The sequence below is a fragment of the Carcharodon carcharias genome, chromosome 10 (genome assembly GCF_017639515.1).
Source record: "Carcharodon carcharias isolate sCarCar2 chromosome 10, sCarCar2.pri, whole genome shotgun sequence".
In the NCBI taxonomy this organism is placed as follows: Eukaryota; Metazoa; Chordata; class Chondrichthyes; order Lamniformes; family Lamnidae; genus Carcharodon; species Carcharodon carcharias.
The window spans coordinates 54,405,401-54,431,580 of record NC_054476.1 but is presented as its reverse complement, the minus strand read 5'-3'; the positions used below and the strand labels follow the sequence as shown (position 1 = coordinate 54,431,580).

General features: G+C 41.9%; 1 protein-coding gene across 1 annotated transcript in view; it reads left to right on the top strand.

The window, feature by feature from the left end:
* ush1c (Usher syndrome 1C) overlaps positions 1-26,180 on the top strand; it is a 277,466-nt gene that overhangs the window by 122,936 nt on the left and 128,350 nt on the right. The window contains exons 11-14 of the mRNA XM_041198034.1: positions 1,238-1,294; positions 11,334-11,476; positions 13,936-14,001; positions 22,020-22,144. Coding sequence (XP_041053968.1) covers positions 1,238-1,294; positions 11,334-11,476; positions 13,936-14,001; positions 22,020-22,144 — 391 coding nt within the window. The remainder of the gene's footprint in view (positions 1-1,237; positions 1,295-11,333; positions 11,477-13,935; positions 14,002-22,019; positions 22,145-26,180) is intronic.

The following is a 26,180-nucleotide window of genomic DNA, read 5'->3' as shown; positions in this document are numbered from 1 at the left end:
CTGCCCAAGTTGGTGGTAGAGGCAGAAACTCTAAACTCTTTTAAAACTCTTAAAAAGTCCCTGGCTCTGCAGCTTAAGAGCTGTAAACTGCAGGGCTATGGGCCGGTTGCAGGAAGGTGGGATTAGAAAGGGCACCTGGGTGTCCTCGGGCTGGCATAGACAAGATGGGCTGAATGGCCTCCTTCTGTGCTGCAACTTTTCTATGGTTCTAAATCACACACACAGACAGAACAACACAATTTACATCTATCTGAGAGCAATATGGAGCCACCAACATATTACGGAACTGTTCATTCTGATTTGTTCTCACAATCGAAATCTGCAGTTTCAGATTCACTTGCCACCACCACCTCCTAAGAATCATAAAGAGCAGCTGAGTTTTTATTTTTGTACATAAGTTGTGTTTAATTAGAAATAATGTAAATATTCAAAAGTTCCTATGAGAATTAGTTTTTTGATGACATTTTGCAATACCAAACATTTTAGCCCTGATTTTAACTTGGAGAAGGATTCAGGTAGGTAAGTGGCAAACTTCCTCCCCAAAAACAACCTGAACAGAATATGGGCTGGCTCTCATGCCTCCTCTACATTCTGCCAGTCAAATTGTTGCCCCAAGACCTCTCTCCCCCAACCCCCAGCCAAAAGGGGTGGGAAGTTGGCCAGTGAGTGAGAAGGGAATTTCGGCTGATAGGAGACTGCCAGCTGATACCAGAGGAAAACTTGCTTGCAACATTGTTAAGATGCAGGGAATGGGGATTCAGAAGAGTATTGCGAAAGAGGACTTGCAGGCCAAAAGAGCCTTTAACTTCTTTGTGGAGGCTGGAGGAGCATTCCTTTTGCAGCTGGCCCCACAGAACAAATAAAAAGACTTAACTGAAATTTTCTCTTCTGATTCTGAATGATCTTTCTGTTGTCATCACCTGACAGGATGGCTACTTTCCTATGAAGACTTAATCCCTCAGGCCACAGTTAAAGTAGCAATTGGAGCCCAAAGATGTCATCAGACCCTGATCTGCATATTTAATGAAAGACCACTAAATTCAGGTGGTCCTTGAATCCTGCTCAGAAAAGTTGGATGGAATAAAAAGATAGCAGGATCATTTGGGACCACAAGTCACTGGCTGATTTTACCTGCCTTTTCCAGGATGGGTTGTCAGTCCTTTCACCTTGTGACAAAAAAATTAAAGTAGGTTTGCTTTGAAATGATTTGTAAATCTTTGCTTTTTTTTTGCAACAGGCTGTCCGGGTGCTGAAAAGCAGCAGGAGCCTGACGATCGTTGTACTCACTGGCGCAGTAAGTATTAACCATGTTGAGAACAACAACAAGAAAACAAGTGGTTTTAAAATAAAAGCAAAATACTGAAATTGCTGGAAACTTGAAATATAAACAGGGAATGCTGGAAAAGCTCAGCAGGCCTGGCAGCATCTGTGGAGAGAGAAACAGAGTTAACGTTTCGATTTAGTATGACTCTTCTTCCGAGGTGATTTTAAGGGGTTATTTGAGGGTAGTATGAAATGAAGTGCTGCAACTCTGTCAAAAAATATATATTGTTGTACTCAAAGTTGAATGCCATTTTTTTTGTAGGGAAAAATGGGCAGAACAAAATAAAGAATTAATATTTAAAAAAATGTGCATCACCTAAAATTCAGTCTTTATGTTCAAACTGCATCAGGAATCAATCTCCTCAAGTTTTAAAAGTACGGACATACGAAGATACAAAATCAGGAAAAGGCCAGTTATTCATCACTAACCACTACTTCCTAACCTACCCCCCACCCTTTTTTAAATTTAAATAATTTTTTAAATAAACTTCCATACTGCTCAGCAGTGTTTGAATGCTACTGATTAAAATCAGTCAGATAGTTCATTGTTGATCATTTGAGATGCTTTCTGTTTGGAATTACGTCAAATAATTCCTCATTTAAATAAAAAAAATCCATTATATCTACTTTCTAGATATTTTCAAATACTAATAAGTAGCCTAGACTACTTTGTGATTTTTCCTTGTACTCATTTTGGTGATATCTTACATTATGGTTCTTCAACTGTGTGCTCATTTAAAAAAAAGTAAAGTAAATTAGTCAATCTCCCATGGAATTACAAATAGGGAGCCAAAACTAAGGGCAGTCTTCAGGCCAGGCAAGGTTAGTTAACGGGATAATTAAACCAGGACATGCAGATGCATTTTAGCCTCCCTTTTAAAATCACTCATGCCACTTTGATTTTTTTTACATGGCCTTTATAAATTCCTATATCCACATTTGTAATGGAAACTGCAAATGTAAACTGTTCACACTGTACATGGACTTTTCTGCAAGTGGAATATGTTAAGAGGAATTGCGCACAGATTCTTAACATATTACTGTTCGATCTCCCATGGAGTTACCCAGCATGAGTTGGAGGATACAGTCTGTCACCGCTGTCTCCTGGAGATGTTGTTGCTACTGTTGTCTGCTGCTTTGTGTATTGTAAACTGCTGACGTGCAGAAACTTTCCCATGACACTACCCATTGTCTTGTAATCGCAAACCTGAAAATAAATCCCTACCCAACGCTTTAGAAGACATAAATAATTTAATGTGATATTATAATAACTATTAACTAATAAATTTTAAAAATGATGGGTCTTTTTATTGAGTAAAATATACTTAATAGTGAATTGTAATTGGACAGAGTAAAATATCAAAATTATGATTGATTCAATCTTAATAAGTAAAATATTAATGATAATCTAATCAAATCTACTAAAATATTGAAATATAGAAAATAAATATATCAATAAGTCATGATTTAAGATGGGAAGGGAGCAGTAGGAATGGACACAGGCATGACCATTGATATGAATTAATTTTTAAGTTGAAGAAAGAGCCAGAAATTGCTTAATTGGTGAAATGAAAAAGAGAGAATGCACGAGTGACCAGTGGGTATCAGAAATGTAATCTGATGGATTAATAGCAGTGGGAAGGGAACTTGGTGGTGAGTACATGATCAGCCCTCAGGTGGAGCAATTTCTCACATCGTAACTCACAAATTATTGGTGTTTTAAGCTTGCAAGAATAAAAAAAAATGAACGGCAGGGTCTAGAAGGCAATCAAATAAACCTCTTAGTGACCTCTAATCAAATTGTGATGTGGCAGTGATGTATGTCACATGTGGATGTGACTCCAGGGCTCCATTTAACGGAAAGTTGAACTTGATGGTGACTCTGGTATCTTGACAGTTAGTTGCTCCTCACTTGATATATCATGCTTCACAGTCTAGCATTATGAACTCTGAAAAATTCGTTGCACTATTAGACATTAATTTGTTCCATCAGGAGTTAAATTGTATCAACTATCTTGTAATAATTTTATCACATAAGAGAAAAAGATTTATCATTCTGTTAACAAGCAGCAAAATATTGTTTATTGCTTAAATACTAGGACATCTGTTGTACCAATTGTATTTTTTTAAAGTTCACAGCACTGTACTGTACTTGCCACGCCATTTGCAGTCTGACTCTTTTTCTATATAACCTGTCCTTGAGGCACAGACATCATGGCCCATAATTTCCATTCCCTGGAGCGTTGTATGGGGGGGCCGGGGGTACCCCAAAGATATGCTGTCATCGCCCCACCTTCCCTGAAGTCCCCACATAAAAGTTGCACGGCAATTGCCCGGGAAGTTCAAACTTCTATTGAGCAATTGTCCTGCAATGGGAACTGTCTGATACTGTGATTTAAATTGCAAATTTCAGAGGGGTCCAAGTGGCTTACAGTAATAGTTACCCAGAAAAGGTTAGAGAAGAATTAAAGCCATTTCTAACTTCTGGGTAAATGGTACTGATCCCCCAATGGGACTCCTACCCCCCCATATAAGGATATACTTCCCTTAGAGGTGGCACAGCAAAGGTTCACTGAATTGTTTCCTGGGATGAGAGCGTTGTCTTATGATGGGAGGCTGGGTAAATTGGGTCGACTGGTATTTGGAGTTTAGAAGAGTGAGAGGTGATCTCCTGAAACATATAAGATTCTGAAGGGGATTGACAGGGTAGACATTGAGAGATTGTTTCCCCTGGCTGGGAAATCTTGAACAGCAGAGCACAATCTCAGGATAAGGATCATTTAGGATTGAGATGAGGAGAAATATCTTCGTTCAGAAGGCTGCGAAGCTTTGGAATTGTCTGCCCCAGATAATTGTGGAAGCTCCATCATTGAGTATATTTAAGGCTGAGATAAACAGATTTTGGGGACCAAATTCTTGTCTAAGTGCGGAGGCGTGTTTGGAATGGCTACGGGTTTTTCTTTTGGAGGAAATCCTCTTTTCTTTCGCATTCCCGACCCCATGCCATTTTTCTCTGAGATTTTTCAAGGGTCGAGAATGCCTACTGTGCAAAATGCACACCCTCCACTGCTGAGGTCAGGTTCCCCATTTTAAATGGGGGATGCAAATCCTCCTGCACAGTATTTTCATCTGGTGGTGCAGGCTTTGGAAGCCCATTAAAAGCACACCAGGTTTGAGAGCTCATGAAAAAATTGGAAAGCTTGTTGACAAGTTGGGAACATTCTGAAAGGGAAGTGTAAAATGTTTTCATACCTTCAAATGTCACTATTAAGTGCTGCATTGTAGTGTAGATGTGTTTTTAATGCAGTGGTTTAACATAGGGATCTGTCTTTTAAAGGTAAGCTGACCCTTACGTTGACCGGCATTGTGTAATTGTTCACATGTATTACAGTACCTTTCCAATGGAGAAATAATGGAGTGAAAAATGTTATAAAATATCCTGTCAGCCTTTGATGTCATCGTTTGAACTGTGATTTAAATGGCTCTGGCTGATATAAAAAAAACCCTACTTTGACACTTGGACGGGTGGGGGGGGTGTGGATGTCTACACTTGAAAAGAAATCTAACCACCTCTTCCATCCATTGATTGTCAGGCACTCTGTTTTGTAATTGAAGGGAACACCTGCTGTTCTTTCCTTCTTGGAGAGTACTCTATTGTTTGGAAAACTGCTTATGAATGCTTGGCTGGGTTTCAAGTGCTAATGGGTTTCAGCATTGTAGGTGCTCCATTCACCTGAGAATGAATGAAAGTTTGAAGAGGTCGTAATAACAGATTGTGCCATTGACGTGTTTTCTGGGTTGGTGACAAAAGCTAATAGCATTATAAGGTTTTTTTCACATGCCAGGGTGCATTTTTGCCTCAGTCTCCATGGTATTGAATTTGATAGAGGCTATTATTAGATGGTGAGATGTTTATTTTTTCCCAGGGAATGTAAAATATTTTCCATTGATGATGCACGGAATCTGAGGACATAATACATACTGGGTGAGTAGCTATGAAGATACATGGAGGGCATAGAATTGGCATGGAGTGGCATAGCGAAATCTGAGTGGTCATGGAGGATACATAAAGGCATAGAGATGGCATGGGCGATCTGGGTGGGCATGGGGGTGGTTGGAAGATGTGGGCAATGACGGTGAGGGCTAGGGATTAAGGAGCCTGTAAACAATATTAGGAGCCATGATGCTGTTGCCAAGAGCTGAGGCTGGTCTTCTCACCAACCCTTCTCCACACTTGCACTCTTCCCACATTGATTTACGGCACCTTCTGTACTGTATGACTGTAATTTCTGAACTAATGTATTTGGGGAGGACTGTGTCTCTTTGTGTATTAATTAGCTGATAATTAGAAGCACAGCCTAATTTCTCAGCACTCCCTTCTATTTAAGGTAAGGCAGGAGGTTATCAAGCATGAAAATCAGATCTTTTGTGTTGCTTGAGGCAGCTATATAGAAGCCGAATGCCCACCTGGGATGCACACTGTGTTGCTAGCTGCTTACGATGCGCTGCACGGCGCTTCCATTGGGGAGGCGGTGGCATAGTGGTATTGTCACTGGACTGATATCCTAGAGACCCAGGGTAATGCTCTGGGGATCCGGTTTCGAATCCCACCATGACAGATTGTGAAATTGGAGTTCAATAAAAAATCTAGAATTGAAAGTCTTGTTGATAGCCATGAAACCGTTGCCGATTGCCATAAAAATCCATCTGGTTCACTAATATCCTTTAGGGTGGGGAATCTTCTCTCCTCACCTGGTCTGGCCTACATGTGACTCCAGACCCACAGCAATGTGGTTGGCTCTTAGAAAATGCCCTCTGAACAAGGGTAATTAGGGATGGGCAATAAATGCTGGCCTAGCCAGTGATGCCCACATCCCATGAACGAATAACAAAAAATATTGAGAAGGTCATTTGTAGACGATCCACTATATGTACCGGAAGCATCTGAAATGGTGCTATTGTGATGTTCAGTGGGCTGACATGACACCAAGTTTAAACTGTGCAAGTCCTTTGGGCAAATTCACTTGTCACTCACCAAAGATCAAGCGCTCAGTTGCAAGAGGGGCCCAGCACTAGTGTTTCTTAAAAGGCCAGGCACCCAAACTGAAGATAAAGTAATTTTGAACAATCTTCCATCGCAGTGACATTAGAAATACTCTAAGAGTGTTTTTGGAGGGCTGCAACCAGGCCAGAGTTAAAGGATGGTTAATTTGCCAGCTTCCTAGATGGAAAGGTCACAGACAAGTTCTGCTGCAGGTGACTCAGATGAGGACCACAATGGGGCAGCATACTGAGAATGCTGGTTGACATGCACGCAGATATACTTGGCTCATTGGCTGCCACTGCCAATATCTGAGCTGGTGTCTGCCAGTGTCAAATCAAGTGATGGAGGTTCTTCATCAGTGCTGGGTTGGTGCTCTATTTCCTTTTCCTATTGTCACTCTGGTCAGGTAGGTAGCAGTTCTTGGGGGTCTGAAATCAGAAAATCAGAAAGGGGAGGTTGGGGGGACTGGGGTGGAAGTAAAAAGGCCATGGTGACATCATCAGCAATTTAATCATCATATTAGCTAATAGATAAAAACAAAAAAACTGCGGATGCTGGAAATCCAAAACAAAAACAGAATTACCTGGAAAAACTCAGCAGGTCTGGCAGCATCGGCGGAGAAGAAAAGCGTTGACGTTTCGAGTCCTCATGACCCTTCGACAGAACTTGAGTTCGAGTCCAAGAAAGAGTTGAAATATAAGCTGGTTTAAGGTGTGTGTGTGGGGGGCGGAGAGATAGAGAGACAGAGAGGTGGAGGGGGGGGTGTGGTTGTAGGGACAAACAAGCAGTGATAGAAGCAGATCATCAAAAGATGTCAACGACAATAGTACAATAGAACACATAGGTGTTAAAGTTAAAGTTGGTGATATTATCTAAACGAATGTGCTAATTAAGAATGGATGGTAGGGCACTCAAGGTATAGCTCTAGTGGGGGGTTTTTTTATAATGGAAATAGGTGGAAAAAGGAAAATCTTTATAATTTATTGGAAAAAAAAGGAAGGGGGAAACAGAAAGGGGGTGGGGATGGGGGAGGGAGCTCACGATCTAAAGTTGTTGAATTCAATATTCAGTCCGGAAGGCTGTAAAGTCCCTAGTCGGAAGATGAGGTGTTGTTCCTCCAGTTTGCTTTGGGCTTCACTGGAACAATGCAGCAAGCCAAGGACAGACATGTGGGCAAGAGAGCAGGGTGGAGTGTTAAAATGGCAAGCGACAGGGAGGTTTGGGTCATTCTTGCGGACAGACCGCAGGTGTTCTGCAAAGCAGTCGCCCAGTTTACGTTTGGTCTCTCCAATGTAGAGGAGACCACATTGGGAGCAACGAATGCAGTAGACTAAGTTGGGGGAAATGCAAGTGAAATGCTGCTTCACTTGAAAGGAGTGTTTGGGTCCTTGGACGGTGAGGAGAGAGGAAGTGAAGGGGCAGGTGTTGCATCTTTTGCGTGGGCATGGGGTGGTGCCATAGGAGGGGGTTGAGGAGTAGGGGGTGATGGAGGAGTGGACCAGGGTGTCCCAGAGGGAGCGATCCCTACGGAATGCCGATAAGGGGGGTGAAGGGAAGATGTGTTTGGTGGTGGCATCATGCTGGAGTTGGCGGAAATGGCGGAGGATGATCTTTTGAATGCGGAGGCTGGTGGGGTGATAAGTGAGGACAAGGGGGACCCTATCATGTTTCTGGGAGGGAGGAGAAGGCGTGAGGGCGGATGCGCGGGAGATGGGCCGGACACGGTTGAGGGCCCTGTCAACGACCGTGGGTGGAAAACCTCGGTTAAGGAAGAAGGAGGACATGTCAGAGGAACTGTTTTTGAATGTAGCATCATCGGAACAGATGCGACGGAGGCGAAGGAACTGAGAGAATGGGATGGAGTCCTTACAGGAAGCGGGGTGTGAGGAGCTGTAGTCGAGATAGCTATGGGAGTCGGTGGGTTTGTAATAGATATTGGTGGACAGTCTATCACCAGAGATTGAGACAGAGAGGTCAAGGAAGGGAAGGGAAGTGTCAGAGATGGACCACGTGAAAATGATGGAGGGGTGGAGATTGGAAGCAAAATTAATAAATTTTTCCAAGTCCCGACGAGAGCATGAAGCGGCATCGAAGTAATCATCGATGTACCGGAGAAAGAGTTGTGGAAGGGGGCCGGAGTAGGACTGCAACAAGGAATGTTCCACATACCCCATAAAGAGACAGGCATAGCTGGGGTCCATGCGGGTACCCATAGCCACACCTTTTATTTGGAGGAAGTGAGAGGAGTTGAAGGAGAAATTGTTCAGCATGAGAACAAGTTCAGCCAGACAGAGGAGAGTAGTGGTGGATGGGGATTGTTCGGGCCTCTGTTCGAGGAAGAAGCTAAGGGCCCTCAGACCATCCTGATGGGGGATGGAGGTGTAGAGGAATTGGACGTCCATGGTGAAGAGGAAGCGGTTGGGGCCAGGGAACTGGAAATTGTTGATGTGACGTAAGGTGTCAGAGGAATCACGGATGTAGGTGGGAAGGGACTGGACAAGGGGAGAGAGAATGGAGTCAAGATAACGAGAAATGAGTTCTGTGGGGCAGGAGCAAGCTGAGACGATCGGTCTACCGGGGCAGTTCTGTTTGTGGATTTTGGGTAGGAGCTAGAAGCGGGCCGTCCGAGGTTGGGCGACTATCAGGTTGGAAGCTGTGGGAGGGAGATCCCCAGAGGAGATGAGGTCAGTGACAGTCCTGGAAACAATGGCTTGATGTTCAGTGGTGGGGTCATGGTCCAGGGAGAGGTAGGAGGAAGTGTCTGTGAGTTGACGCTCAGCCTCCACGAGGTAGAGGTAAGTGCGCCAGACAACAACAGCAACACCCTTGTCAGCGGGTTTGATGACAATATCAGGGTTGGACCTGAGAGAATGGAGTGCAGTAAGTTCAGAGAGAGACAGGTTAGAATGGGTGAGAGGAGCAGAGAAATTGAGACGACTAATGTCGCGCCGACAGTTCTCAATGAAAAGATCGAGAGAAGGTAAGAATCCAGAGGGAGGGGTCCAGGTGGAGGGAGAATATTGGAGATGGATAAAAGGAACCGTTGAACTGGGAGAGGACTCCTGCCCAAAGAAGTGAGCCTGGAGACGAAGACGGCGGAAGAAGAGTTCAGTATCATGCCGAGCCCGAACTTCATTGAGGTGAGGGCGTAAGGGTATGAAATTAAGTCCTTTGCTGAGTACTGAATGTTCAGCATCGGAGAGGGGAAGGTCAGGGGGTATAGTGAATACACGGCTGGGGTTGGGATTGGAAGAAAGGGTGGGGACGGAGGGACAGGCAGGGGTGGAGGGTCCTAGATGGGTGTAGGTTGAGGATGAGCTGGAAGTTGAGAGAAGGGGCATAAGTAACATTCATCAACATACTTAACAATGCCTGATGCCACAGGTTGTGGGCAGCTTGCCCATGATGTGCTGTCTCTTCTGTAGCTCTGGAGATGCAGGGGTCCTTGTTTGCCTGCCAGTTCTGCTCTGCTCCCCTCTATTATTTGCCACATTATCCGGTAACATGGAGGGAATAATGTCAGTGATTGTGCAGTGTTTGAGAGATGTGCCTGACATGGTCAAATAACTGGAGGTGTTTGAAGACAGCAAGAAGGAGGTATGTGTTGAAAGCATTAGGTGTGTGAGGGTGAGGGGTATCTTGATGTTAGGTCCTTAGCGCTAGGCACTGCTGATGGTTGAGCGAAGAGGCTGCAGTGTATTTAGCAGCATGAGAGGCTGATGAAACCAGAGCGAAGGATATGACATGTGAAGATGCATTCACTGACCTTGAACACCAGGAATATGTCTTTAGTTTTCTTATGTCACAGCTTCCAGCCTCAAGGCCACATGCCAGAAACTGACCTGCTCTTCCAATCCCCCCTGCGGGTGATCCTTGAGAGCCTCCTGCCCTCACCACTCAGCCCTTCCATTACATGGAACCAGTCATTCCTCCTTTCCACCTTTGTCAGTAAGACCTTCAGTGCCACATTTGTGCCCTTTTTCTGTCCTGCTTTCCATTTTTCTTGTTTACAATTGCAGCAATCAATATTGAGCAGCCTTCTGTAATTCAGCACAGCTTCTTGTGAGAAGGACAGATTGCTTTTGAGAATAGAATGCTGTAGCTATTAGCACCAGCTGCTGCAGCCGCTGCTGAGTACTGAAGTAGCCAGCAGAAAGGGAGACATACAGCCCAATGCTTCAGTCAGGTAAATAAGATAGCAGCACCAAATGTGTGTGCTACCTCCACACCAATGGATATAGCAAGTCACTAATCACAACCCCTCCTTCATAAGAAAATATGCAGACCAATCTTAACTCACATTTTCAGTACTGAGTGACTTGCTTTGCATTTCTAGAATTTCCATTTCATCTTTTTTTTTCCATTTTATATCTATAATATAATTCAATACATTTTAGTTCATTATTTATTCTACTATACTTAATTTGTTGATTCAATAAAATTTCATGTTGCAGTTCCATTTGACCTTAGGGCCAGAGTATGCCATGGGTTTGTTGACCAGGATATTGGAATTGGGCCTACTTGTCACCATTTAATGCTCTTTGTTATGCATCAGCTAAGGTTTCCAAATCATGTGATACCCTTTCACAATGTATCTGTGAGAGGAGGACTGAAAATAGTTATAAAGTAAACGTACTCCTCCTGAGGTCACGTTTGTATCAATAAGGTTATTGTTCCAAAGACGAGCACTATGATTGAAACTAATCCCACAATCTCAGATCTTTGTCAGGTTTAGCAAATATTTTCTACCATGATGGAAAGTCAGGCTTGATGAATTAAAACATAATGAGATATACCTGTACTCCTTTAACATTGAAGATAATGATAAAAAATCATGAAAACTTCTCAATAGCCCAAGAAATGAACAGACGGGCAACATATAAAAATGAAAGCCCTTCTGACCCAATCAGGTAGTGAATGCATTATTGTCGGTAGCTTATTCTTCATGTTGTACTTTTCAATCCAGGGCAAAGAGCTATTCAAGACAGAAGAAGAACGAATGAATGAACATTACCGACGTGAACAAGAGCGCCAGGAATTGATGCATCAGAAAAAGATAGCGATGGAAACCAACAAGATTGTGAAAGAGCAACAGGAGAAAGAGAGGCTGTGAGTTGTCACTTTTCAAGTTGCTATTTTACTTTCTACAGTGCAATGCCCTTTTCAACCTGGCCTCAGTCAGGCATCATCCTCCAGTTGTATTTCTTTGCTGAGAGAACTAATGAAAATGGCCAGATAAGAAAATGGCAACATTAATCTTAAAACGGATCACCTTTCCCTTGAGCTCTTTCATACAAGCAATTCAGTTTCAGTTCAGTTGAGAAATTGTAGCTTCCTTGCTTGCTCTCAACTGAGCCAAGACAGATTATTTAAAGTTCCTGATTCCCTCTAGTTCTTTTTACCTGCGAACAGTTCAGTACACCATTTTTTGCCGTTCAAATAGGTAACTCTCTTCTTTATCAATGGAGCTATCGGTAAACTCAAATCCGCCACTATTATTTTGCAAGAAAAGTTTTGCACTGACTGAACAATAGCTTTGTTTATTTTTACTATTAGAAGAAAATAATTAAAGAACTTTTAAAAATTCAAAACTACCTCCACAACCTCAGGATGCCCTAAATTACTTTACAGCCAATTAAGCACTTGTGAATAGTATTCATTATTGTAGGAAATGTAGCAGCCAATTTGTGCACAACAGGATGCTTAGGAGAGTTCCATGATAATGACCATATAATCTGTTATAGCGGTGTTAGTTAAGGGATAAATATTGGCCAGAGTACAAGGAGAAATTTATTCTTTTGCAAAATAGTGTCATGGTATCTTTTACATTCACCTGAGAGGGCAAACGGCATCTCAGTTTAACATTGGACAGCACCTCCAAAATTCCAGTATAGCTCAGTCAGTGCAGCACTGAGGTGTTAACTTAGATTTTGTGCTGTAGTCTCTAGGTTGGAAGTTGATCCCACATCCTGCAGACTCAGATGTGTGAGTGCTACCACTGAATCATAACACTTACATTGAATCCATTCAAAGGATTTAAAAAAATATTTTAACCATTTCAATCAATTCATCATCATGTTTAGCATGAGGCCAAACCATCAAGCAAACTGGGTCAAACCAAATTCGAGCTTACATTAAGTTGCAATTGAGGCCTTCTAATGCTGCATGAGTAAACCTGTATTCAGGGATGCAACAATCACTAATTCATGAAACCTTTCGAACATTACTTCCTTATGTACTAATAATAACCGATGATAACCTTAACTGAAAATTGTGCCGTCTACTAATACTTCAGAACAAAACGTAAAATTCTTAATGATCAAAATTAGGACATATTTGTTTTTCTTTGATTGTACACAGGACCTGGTAGATATCTGCAGTAAGTTAAATCCATTAAAGAATGCTGTATGTAATTTAGTTACTTCATTATATGGAGCATATCATATAGCTTTTGAATTATTAATATTATTATAATTCTAAATTCCTTAGCAAATTAGACAGACAGGTCATTTGGTGTGGCTTCTCACCTTTAAAAGTTCAAGTCTATTTATACTTTTAGAATTACCATCTGCTTATGTGATAAACTTAAAGTGATGTCTTTTGAGAGTAAGCCTGTGTAGAATTAAGTGCTGGTGTCACATTCCTGACTTCATATTAATGCAGTTAGTCAAACCGTTAATGGGTTTCATTTTATTGCTCTTATTCTGTTTTACACTTATTAGATTCTGCAAACAATATTACACAATTTGCAGCTTATATTAAGAACCAAGCCTGTTTGCCTGGCCTTCGTTTCATTTAAATTATAATGGTCCCTCTAGAGGCAGCTTCATTGTAGCCTGATTGTGGATTGAAATCTTATTTACAAAACCCATTTCACAGCAGCAAGGGATTAGCCAATGATGGAGCCATCATTTATTAAAAGATTACATTTTAGTCAAATCACTAAATTTGTAAGCGAACTAGAGTGTTCTAACCTATCCAGCTATAATCTTTACCCTGCTCAATACTTAGAAACTTCCTGCTGTTCACTTAAACACACAGCAACATTGCCTCAGTGCCTGTTTTAAAGAATGTCATTAGATAGATAGCTTGCCCTGCTGAATGCATCGGATTTTCAAATGATTTAGCATAATATTTATTGTCACACTGGTATTGCTTGCTATTGCTCCAACAATCAGTGCCATTGCACAAGGATTCAAGATTAATTTTCCTCTAAACTGCAGAGCAATTAATCTCAACTGCATCACTGTAGAGCTAAAGGTCGATGCCATTCATTCCTGTGGTGTTGAAGAGAAAATCGAATGGAGTATCATTTCCTCGGTAGCTCTTGTGACAGGCAGTTCATAGTATCTTTCAAATTGTATACCCCTGAGAAGGTAAGAGGAGAAAAAAGTAAAGGGGAAAAGGAGGAAAGATTTAGAGTTTGTATCATGAAAATAAATACACTGGGAAAGTCTGATTAAATTAATTGGGAAGCTGAGACATGAATGCAACATTTTTTTAAATCTTGCATTTGAATCTAAAAGAAAATAGTGTTGTATTTCTAAAACAATGTTTGATATTTTTAGAAGGAAGTTAGAGATTTCACAGAAAACCACTGAAGAACAAGAGAGATATCGCAAGGAAATTGAACAGTAAGCATTTTGTTTAAGTACTGGTCCCTTTCCCCTGGTAATGATTTGCAGTAAAATTGTTTTGATGATGATTTAATTTGTGACCTTCCTGGACAAAGCCTTGGCTCTTATAAAAGATTCCATGGTACTATTTAAAGAAGAGCAAGGACTTCTTTAATGTACTGCCCGATATTCTTTTCTTAGCTAACACAATCAAAAACAGTATTATGGGATCTTATCCTTTGTTTAATACATAATGTTTTTCTTTTCAAAAAGTGCTAATATTCTGGAGTTACCAGCCTTTGCTCTTGGGGGTCACATTAATTTATAAAATTGGTACATACATGTTTAAGAAGCTAAGTAAAATATCTGTGAATTATTATTGACATCTTGAGCTTCTGAGTGAAAATTAAATGACATATCAAGAAGATAGCCATTATATAAAAATACTTCTATGTATTTGCTCAGGTCACACCAGACTGCATTGATTAGAATTTCCAAGCTACCGAAGCAGAAAAATAGCTTTTAACTGCATTTTGTTTACATAAATTACTCCCCTGCCTCCCCAATCTTGAGCAGATGAAGTCTTTGGACTGGAGATCGTTTTATTTATTTGCATATTTTGACCTAGTAGCATGAGCTGAATAGATTAAATTTTACTGGCAGGAAAGGCATTTTCCTTGCTTCATTAATTCTGCGCTGATCACTGTCAAATAATCACAATCAGCATATGGTTTATAACAATGGATACAAAATGGTAATCTGAATTTGAATTTTTGCCCAAAAATGCAGATCACATAAGGTTAACCTTTGACTTTGACAGTGGTGTAAAATTGGCTGATTCATATACATCCATCTGGATCAATGGAAAGGAATTCAGATGAAGAGTGCCATGCATTCCCACAAGAGTTCGGGAGATGGGGTGGGGGTGCACAAGGTGCAAAGCTCCAGTGCCAATGCCTGAGGTGGGCCCAGGCCCAAGCAAATAATTTTCCATGCGCTGCCAGAACAAAGCAATCATTGGCTGAGTAGCCTGTCAATGGGATGGTCTATGCACCAGATTGGCTGCTTTGGACACTGCTAGAACAACAAAAATCATTAGCCAAGTAGAATGCGTCAGACTCCCCAGTCCCTCCTTCCTTGCTTGCTTCATGTGGGGGGAGTTCTGTTTGTTGTGTGTTAGTGGCAGATGATACAGTGGGCACATCCTTCAGACCTGCAGTGCAAGGTAAACAGAATAAAGTGCCTCCTCTGCATTAAATTAATGGCCTTGCCCCCATGTCCTGCCTCACGTTTTCCTGACATAATGTTCCAGCTCCTCTGTTCCTGGTACGACATGTCAAGTGTCTGCAAATCCACAGTCCACAGCCAAACTTCGTGCTCAATGGCAAAGAATCCTGACCTCCTTCCTTTCAATGCCCAAGTTTCCTGACCTCCTGCTTAACAGCGACCCTTCTAGCTCCTTCCCACTTGATGCTTCTCTCCCAACCCCTTGCTACAAGTGAGCACTTGGGAAGGGATGTGGTTTGTTAAGCAGGAGGAGGTTGGGAAAGGCCACTGTCGAGTGGGAGCAGGTTGGGAGGGGCTGCTGTCAAGCAGGAGGCGGTCGGGAAGTCTGCCATCAAGTGGGAGGAGGGTGGGAAGCTAGTAATTGAGTGTGGGAATGGTTAGGGCTTCAGTTATGGAATCCCTCCGGGTGACCAATCCTACCAGGGTATTTATATCTTCGTATGCAGGAGACCACAATGAGACACAGATGATCTTTAGCAAACTTGATATAAATTGCCTTGGATCATTTAGAGAAAAACCTTGCTGCAAATATTGCAGAGGTTACGTTTGAATCAACATGCAAAAATATTTCCATTTATGACAAAAAATTGCGTTTGAGACAAAAATCAATGATGCAATCTTCAAACTATCCTTATTGTAAATTAAGGTCACATATTATTTATGTGAGAGCACCTTGTGGCAAAGAGAGTTTGTGGGTAAGGGGGCGCACAAACAGAAGAAGCGCCAGAGCTCATGATTTCTCTCCCTGGCCCTGATTCCCATTATTGTAAATGTCCTTTAAGGATTGTTGGTTAGACCACTGACCTGGACACCAGGGCAAATCATACTTGTCAAAAAAGCTGCCCCTTTGATTACCAGCTTTTGCTTGTTGTCCTCCAGTTGGCATTAAAGCCCTGATTTGCACATAGAAGGCCTCCGACATGTTTAAGGCAGCGCCCTACACACTTTGTAGTCATTGGCTTCCAATTTGGTGGCCGGCATGCTTCCAGGGGACACCAGATCTGAGAGATTGTGACCTGAAATTTGTCCCCACAAAAGGGACAAAATGAGGTTGAATTTCACCTCCTGTGGAATCAGGTGAAACAGTGTATAGGGTAAGTAAAGGAGAAGAAAGAATTAAGAAATAAAGTCAACGAAAACTTCAAAAATAAATAATTGAAATATAGCAGGAAACACCAGAAATTAATTTGGCAAAGGTGACCACCGCATAGTCCTTGTGGGGATGAAGCCCTGTCTTCACACTAAGGATCCCATCCATCATGTTGTGTGGCACTGATATCATGATAAATGAGACAGACCTAGCAGATCAAAATTGGGCATCCAAGAGGTGCAACAGGCCTTCAGCAGCAACAAAATTATATTTAACTACAGTTTGTAACCTCATGGCTTGACATTTCCCTCACTCTGCCATTACCATCAAGGCAAGGCTTCAACTCTGGTTCAATGAGGAGTGCCCAGTGCAAAAGAACTTGCCAGGAGCAACACCAGGCATACCTAAAAATGAGATGTCAACTTGGTGAAGCTACAACACAGGACTACATCCATGCTAAACAGCGGAATAACATGAGATCGAGCTAAGCAATCCCACAGCAAACAGATCGGGTCAAAGCTCTGCAGTCTTGCCACATCTAGTCATGAAATATGGTTACAAGTAAACAACTAACTGAAGGAGAAGGGTCCTCAAACATCCCCATCCTCAATGATGGAGGAGGGAAACTCACATGTACAGAAGACAGGTTACTACAGATTGAGCCTGGAAAGTGATTGTGGAAAATAAGGGAATAGTGGAAATGTTGAACAGATATTCTGTGTCTGTCTTCCCTGTAAAAGACTTGGAAAGCTTCCCAAAGATACTTGAAAATCAAAAGGTGAAAGGGAGGGAAGAACTTAAAGCAATTACTGTCACCGTCAGAAATATACTGGGAAAAACTTTAGAATTAAAGGCTGACAAGTTCCCCAGGACCTGATGGCCTGCATCCTAGGGTCTTAAAAGAAGTGCCTTCAGAGGTATTGATTATAATCTTCCGAAATTCCTTAGATTTAGTGGATTGGAAAATAGCAAATGTAACTCATTTATTTCAGAGAGGGAGACAAAAAACAGGTAACTATAAACCAGTTAGCCTAACATCTGCCATAGGGTAATTGCTAGAATCGATTATTAAGAAGGTTATAGCAGGATACTTAGAAAATCAGAATGGAATCAGGCAGAGTCAATATGATATTGTGGAAGGGAAATCATGTTTAACAAATTTATTAGCCTTCTTTGGGAAGGTAACAAACAAGGTGGATAAGAGGGAATCTTTAGATGTGGTGTACTTGGATTTCCAAAAGGCATTTGATAAAGTGCCACAGCAAAGGCTACCCCACAAAATAAAAACTTATAATGTAGGGGGTAACGTATTAGCATGGAAAAAGGGCTGGTTAGCTTACAGGAAATATCCTGCTCACTGACATTCAGTTTGGGTTCTGTCAGGCCCACTCAAATCCTGACCCCATTACAGCCTTGGTCCAAACATAAACAAAAGAGCTGAACTCAAGAGCTGAAGTGAGAATGACTGTTCTTGACATCAAAGCAGCATTTGACTGTGTGTGGCTTCAAGGAACCCTAGTAAAACTGAACTTGATGGGAATCAAGGGGAAAACTCTCCTCTGGTTGGAGTAATACCTAGCACAAAGGAAGATGACTGTTTAGTGGAGGTCAATAATCTGAGTCCAAGGACATCGCTGCAGGAGTTCCTCAGGTAGTGTCCTAGGCCCAACCATCTTCAGCTGTTTCATAATGACCTTCCCTCAATCATTATAGCAGAAATGGGGATACTTGTAGATGCTTGCACAATGTTCAGCATCATTCACGACTCCTTGGGTACTAAAGCAGTTCTTGTCTGTATGCAGCAAGACCTGGACAATATTCTGGCTTGGACTGATAATTGGCAAGTGAAATTCACGCCACACAAGTGCCAGGCAATGCCCATCTCTAACAAGAGAGAACCTAACCATTTCTCCTTGACATACGATGGCATTGCCATCACTGAAACCCCCACTATCAACATCCTGGGGGTTACCATTGACCAGAAACTGAACTGGACCAGCCATGTAAAACTGTGACTACAAGAGCAGGTCAGAGCCGGGGGATTCGGCAGAGAGTAACTCACCTCCTGACTCCCCAAAGCCTGTCCACCATCTACAAGACACAAGTCAAGGGTGTGGTGGAATACTCTCCACTTGACTGAATGAGTACAGCTCCAACAACTCTCAAAAAGCTCAACACCACCCAGGACAAAACAGCTCACTTTATTGGCACCCCACCCCACCATTTCCACCATCTATTCCTTCCACCACCGACACACAGTGACAGCAGTGTGTACTATCGACAAGATGCACTGCAGCAACTCAACCAAGGCAACTTTGACAGCACATTCAAGACCTGTGATCTTTACTACCTAGAAGGACAAGGGCAGCAGAAGCATGGGAACACATCACGTGCAAGTTCCCCTCCAAGAGACCTGAACTCCAGAGGTGAGGTGAGAGCAACTACCCTTAACATCAAGGCCGCATTTGACCGAATTTGATATCAAGGAGCTCTAGCAAAACTGGAGTCAATGGGAATTGGGGACAAAACTCTCCGCTGGTTGGGGCCATACCTAGCACAAAGGAAGATGATTGTGGTTGTTGGAGGTCCATCATCTCAGTTCCAGGACATCACTGCAAGGTTCCTCAGGGTAGCGTCCTAGGCCCAACCATCTTCAGCTGCTTCATCAATGACCTTCCCTCCGTCATAAGGTCAGAAGTGGGGATTTTTGCTGATGACAATCTTCACCATTCGCAGCTCCTCAGATACTGAAGCAGTCCATGTCCAGATGCAGCAAGACTTGGGACAACATCCAGGCTTGAGGAGACAAGTGACAAGTAATATTCACGCCACACAGTGTCAGGCAATGATCATCTCCAACAAGGGAGAATTCAACCATCACTGCTTGATGTTCAATGGCATTATTATCACTGAATCCCCCCACAATCAACATCCTGGGGGGCTGCCATTGACCAGAAACTGAACTGGATTAGCCATATAATTACTTTGGTTACAAGAGCAGGTCAAAGGTTCGGAATACTGCAGTGAGTAGCTCACCTCCTGACTCCCCAAAGCCTGTCTACAATCTACAAGGCACAAATCAGGAGTGTGATAGAATACTCTGTGGATGATTTGGATGAATGCAGCTCCAACAACACTCAAGAAGCTTGCTACCACCCAGGACAAAGAAGCCCACTTGTTTGGCACCCCATCCACAAACATTCACTTCTTCCACCACTGGCTCATAGTAACAGCAGTATGTACCATCTACATGATGCACTGCAGCAACTCAAAAATGTTTTTTAAATAGCACCTTCCAAACCCATGACCACTACCATCTAGAAGGATAAGGACAGCTGATACAAGGGAACACCACCACCTGGAAGTTCCCCTTTAAGTCACTCACCATCCTGACCTGGAAACATATCGCTGTTCCTTCACTGTCACTGGGTCAAAATCCTGGAACTCCCTTCCTAACAGCACTGTGGGTGTCCCATGAACTGTTGTGATTCAAGAAGGCAGCACACAACCACCTTCTCCAGAGTAATTAGGGATGGGCCTAGCCAGTGATGCCCACATCCTATGAACTAATTTAAAAAGGAGAGACCAGGGATATATGGATCTTTTTTGGGTTGGCAAGCTGTAACTAGTGGAGTTCCACAGGGATCTGTGCTGGAGCTCAGCTGTTTACAATCTATGTCATTGACTTGTCTGAAGGGACCAAATGTATGTAGCTAAAATTGCCGATGACACCAGGATAGGTAGGAAATTAAGTTGTCAAGAGGAGGTTAAAAAGTTTACAGAGGGATATGGATAGGTTAAGTAAGTGGTCAAAAATTTGTCAGATGGAGTATAATGTGGAAAAATGTGAACTTGTCCACTTTGGCAGGAAGAGTAGAAAAGCAGTATATTGTTTAAATGGTGAGAGATTTCAGAACTTGGTGCTCCAGAAGGATCCGGGCATCCTGGTACATGTATCACAAAAAGTTAGTATGTAGATGCAGCAAGTGATTAGGAAGGCAAATGGAATGTTGTCATTATTGCAAGGGGAATGGAATATTAAAGTAGGGAATTTTTATTGCAGATAAACAGGGCATTGATGTGACTACATCTGGAATACTGTGTACAGTTTTGTTCTCCTTATTTGAAAAATATATGATTGCATTAGAAGCAGCTCACAGAAGATTCACATGACTCATTCCTTATCTTATGAAGGAAGGTTAAACAGGTTGTGCTATACCCATCCAAGTTTAGATGAATGAGAGGTAATCTTATTGAAACATATAAGATCCTGAGGGGACTTGATTGGGTGGATTCCTGGAGAATGTTTCTTCTTATGGGAAAGACTAGAACTATGGACACAGTTTAAGAATAAGAGATCTCCCTTTTAAGACTGAGATGAGATTTTTTTTTCTCTCGGATGCTCATTTGTCTGTGGAATTCTCTTCCCCAGAGATCAGTGGGGGTTGGGTCATTGAATTCATTCAAAGCTGAGTTGGATAGATTTTTGATAGACAAGGGAATCAAAGGTCATGTTGGGGCAAACAGGATAGTGGATTTGAGACCACAATCAGATTAGCCATGATCTTATTGACTGGTGGTGGAGGCTCAAAGGACCAAATGGACTAATACTGCTCCTAAGTCCTATGTCCCTATACTTTGGAAGCATGTGGCCCAGTTTTAACTCTGTGCAGGTAGATGGTTTTTAAATGAATCACATGCTTCCGACTTTCAGTTTCCTTAATAGAGTTCTATCTTACTTGCATGATTAGTGGCGGATCCCGCCTGGTTCAATATGCTATTGATCCAGGAAGAACTTAGGTTCAGTTCCTAGTTGGTGCTGTTAGCTCAGGGCAGGCATGATGCGAGTCTCCCATTTAATCTCATTGCCCTGCATTGGGGGATGGGTAGTGGGGAATAGTAAAATTTACTGCTCATATTACATTGCACTGACCCCTTGTAGCAATTGTGCATGATGTACAGAATGCCTACTACATTTGAAATCTCCCTTTGTGGGCTCGCACATCGAGCATGGTGCTCTGAGCAAAGTGTCCAAAATCAACCAATATCTGGAGTATGGATCTCAATATGAGTTAGTGCCATCAGGAGGTGTGGAAGAAGACATAAGAGAAAAAATAATTAAAAAGAAATACCTGGATTTCATTTTTAATGTCTAAGCATGATTGACACTTGGGGACTGGCAAAATCCCATTCCTCAGACATGCATTAACTTACATGACTGTAAATATACAGGGTGAACAAGGCAAAATCAATGTGCTAGGTGCCATTAATTGGTGTTGTTTAAATATATAATTTTCATATTTTATGCCAATCCTTTTTTCATGCTGAACAGTGACTAATGAGTAAAAACAAATTGCAGTTGCCCAATCCATTCATTTATTAACCAGTTGTACAACAAATCAACAAACGCCATTACTCGCCGTCTTGAAAATTTCTACCTTAAAGTATATTGCTGAGGAAATAGAACTCGTGTTTCACTTACACTGTTGTGCTGTCAGCCGTTGAAAGAAAGGGTCATACACAATGTGTCTCACTTGTATGATTGAGAAACTATTTCAGTTATCAACTGTTTCAATTCTTTATGTTCAGGGTGTTTGTGGACTTTTTTCTTGCTTAATTGAAAGTGAAGGTTGTAATAATCATTGTTTTTTTTCTTCAGGATAGAAGCAGAAGAGCAGAAATTTAAAAATGAATGGGATGAAGACTGGGGACATCGAGAACAGCCCAAAAGTCCAAAGTCAATTGGTGCTCCTGTTTCCCCACCTCCACCAGCGAAAAGTAAAAGTAAGATACTTTAAAGTAATATTTTCATTCCTTACTTAAAGGGCCCTATTCATTTTTTGTCAGCTACAAAGGGAGTATTTCAAGCACGACAGCAAGGAATCGGGATGAGAGCAGCTCTTATTATTCTTGTGGGAAATGGAGAAGCAGCACCTATGTCATAGTATGAATGTAAGTGCATTCATGAAGCTCCAGACTCAGTCACATGAGTGCTTCAACTGCCTATTAAAACAGTACCAGGAAGATGTCAGTGAAAACTAGGTTTATGTCTACTATGATTTTAATTCCCATATAGCTTAGTTTACGCCGAGCAGAGAGAGTTAAAATTCTGCCTCAAATCTGGTAAAAGACACTTGGACACATTGCTGTGAAATCCACCAAACACTCAGTTGTGCCTATGCCCACCTGAGTTTAGAAGAACTTAGAGCTTATCTTATTGAAACATATAAGATTTTGAGGGAGCTTGATTGGGTGGATGCCAGAAGAATGTTTTGCATCTGAGTTTTACTGAATAACATGTTGATTTCCAGAAGAGCAATAGCCTTTTTTTTAAAAAAAAGATTCTTATAATCCCATTGAAATGTTTTGTCACTTCTTAACAATTAATATACACATACATACACACAGCTATCTGCTTCTGAACCCCCAACTTCCTGTGTAAAAAAAAGCATAAGGTTCCTTTATTTCTTATTCCACACCAGAGAGCAATACATCTGGGACTTAGCACACCCTACTGGCAGGTTTTTTATATAACACTTCTTTTTAACTAAAATGTCCTTTTACAAAAAATCATAAACGTTAAACACAAACATTACATCTCCTCCCCCTTTAGCCAGGAACAAATCAGTCAGGTGGTTTGCAGATTCACTTTGTTCCAGAGAGGGGTGTTGGCTTAGGTACCTCAGTTTGTTTGCTTAGAAATGGAAGGATCTGCTGTTCCACTTGTTTCTGTTTAGAGTCAACAGTTGCAGCTGCAGGTGTTACAGTTTGCCAGTTGAATCAAGTTGGGTTTCACCAACTGAAGCAAATGTTTCCCAGGAATCTTCCACTGTGACTGGAGATCCTGGGAAATTTGGTTCCTTGGATTTGGCTTCTCTAATTTCATCAGTGTGTCTCTTCCAGATTTCACAGGAAGATTCAACATCATAGGTCAGTGGTCCTCGATGTTTGATGATTCTTTGGAATCCGACAGTAATTCCGAACCCAACAAACTGACCCAGATTAAACTCATGAGCTTGTTTTACTTGTGTTTTATGACCTTTTCTGATCATGTTGCCTTGAACCAATCTTTCCTTTCAAATCCGGACAAAGCAAGTCCATTCTGGTCTTAGTCGTCTTCCAAACATCAGCTCAGCAGAAGATATGCCTGTTGTTGAATGTGGAGTGTTCTGATACTTCATCAAAAGGTTCTTCAGCTTCAACTTCCAATCTGTTTGCATCCTCCCCTTCAATATGGCCGTTTTGAATGTCTGGACAAAACGCTTCACCATTTAACATGGGTGGTAAGGTGAAATAAGGATCTGCTTGATCCCATTGTTTTGCAGGAATGTTTGAAATTCACATGACGTGAACTGTGTGCCATCGTCAGACACAATCTGCTCTGGCAATCCACGAGCAGTAAACATATTCCGGAGAGCATCAATGGTCTTTCCTGAAATAGTTGACTTTGTGGGAATAACACGAGGCTGTTTTGTGCGGGCATCCACCACAATCAGGAACATATATCCAAGAAGTGGTCTGGAAAAGCTACAGTTGCAACTACAGGTGCTACGATCTCTGCATGAAGTCTCTGCCATGGGTGGTCAGGCCAAGCCCACAGATGTAATAGGGCAGGTGCAGGAGAAGACTTCATTCCTTGACATGGAAGGCAATCACTGACCATGCCTTCGATGTCTTTATCCAGACGGGCCACTATATATGTAATAAAAACAAAAAAACTGCGGATGCTGGAAATCCAAAACAAAAACAGAATTACCTGGAAAAACTCAGCAGGTCTGGCAGCATCGGCGGAGAAGAAAAGAGTTGACATTTCGAGTCCTCATGACCCTTCGACAGAATATATATGTAGACGAGCTAATGCTTTCATTTTGACAATTCCCATATGACTGGGGTGAAGTTCTTCTAACACTCATGTTTGGAATTTTAGAGGAATAACAACTCTGATTCTCCATACCAAATGAACGTCTTGCAGAGTCAGCTCAAATATACAAATGTAGTCAGGTTTAAGCTCAATAGTCACTTCTTGAGGTGCACACCAACCCTTCTATGTGCACAGATAAACTTTGGAGAGCACAGCATCCCTCTGTTTCAAGTCAAATTTGATCCGCTTTAACAGGTAACATGTCTATCTGCTTCACAATGAAAGCAGTGACTTCACTGTGGGTTTTGGAGCTGTGGTGTAACAGAAGTCTGGAAAGTGCGTCTGCATTTCCATAATAGTAGAGCGAAATGTAATTTCGTACTGGTAAGCAGATAAGAACAGTGCCCACCTTTGTAGGCTTGTAGTGGCAAGTGTTGGGTCTGTGACTTCGGGCTAAGCAACCAGGTCAAAGGCTTGTGGTCTCTAATTTAAATGAATTTATGCCCGTACAAATATTTGTGGAACTTCTTGATTCCATAGATTAGTCTAAGAGCTTCCTTCTCAATTTGGGCATAATTTTGTTCTGCCTTGGACAATGTGCATGAGGCAAATGCAGTGGGCTTTTCGCTGCCTTCAGGAAATGTGTGGGAGATGACAGCTCCGACAACATATCCAGATGCATCACAAGCCAGGCTGACGGGCAACTTTTCATTGAAATGTGCCAGGACTTTAGCAGAAGTGAACTCTAGCTTGAGTCCCTTGGAACTTTCCTAACAGGCTTGTGACCAATCCCATTTTTCATTCTTCTTCAGATTATTCAGTGATGCTGCCTTGGTAGCCAAACTGAAAATTAACTTGCCATAGTAATTAACAAGTCCCAAAAATGAATGAAGCTCCTTAACATTTTTGGGTTGTGGCGCATTCACCACTTTCTGGGTGAGGTTGAGATGCCAGTTTTGTCAAACACATGTCCCAGGTATAAAAACAAAAAACTGCGGATGCTGGAAATCCAAAACAAAAACAGAATTACCTGGACAAACTCAGCAGGTCTGGCAGCATCGGCAGAGAAGAAAAGAGTTGACGTTTCGAGTCCTCATGACCCTTCAACATGTCCCAGATACTCCACTGAGGGCTTCAGGAATGAGCATTTGGATTTCTTATAGCAGATGCCATATTTTTCCAGTTTACGCAGGACCCTGCCTTGCTTCTCTGAATGGGTTGGGAGGTTTTTCCCAGTGTTGAGCATGTTGTCTTGGAAGTAGATTACACCAGGAAGGCCCTGCAATATTTTGTCCATGGCCTCCTGGAATAAGGCTGGTGATGACACGTTTCCGAATGGTAGTCGTTTGTATTGATATAGACCTGTGTGTGTGCTGATGGTTGTATACTTCCTGGAATCTTCACTTAGTGCATTTGCAAAAATGCCTGTGCTAGGTCAAACTTTGTGAATAATTCACCTCCATTCAGAAAATAGGTCCTCAATTTTCAGTAGCAGGTACTCATGCACTTCCAGGTAAGGATTAATGGTGATTTTATAGTCACCACATATTCTGATAGACCTATCATCCTTCACTACTGGGACTATTGGAACTGCCCACTCTGCATAATCAACTTTCTCAGTTATCTGAAAGTTTTCAAGTCGTCTTAGTTTCTGCTTGATTTTCTATTGCTTTGAGTAGGGAACTGAACGTGGTTTGAAGAACCTTGGAAAAGTTTCGGCCTTCACGGCAAGTTTGGCTTCAATGTCTTTAACAACACCAAAACCTTCTTTGGAGACATCAGTATGCTTGTCTAACAAGGATTGTAACATGGGGTTGCAATGCACTTTATTTATTTTAGTTCAGTCCAGCCGAATTTCATTTAGCCAGTTCCTGCCCTTATCACAATGATAAGTGGCAACCTTGTTATTTGATCTCCATATTTAGCTCGAACGGACATTTTTCTAAGTATGTTCACAGG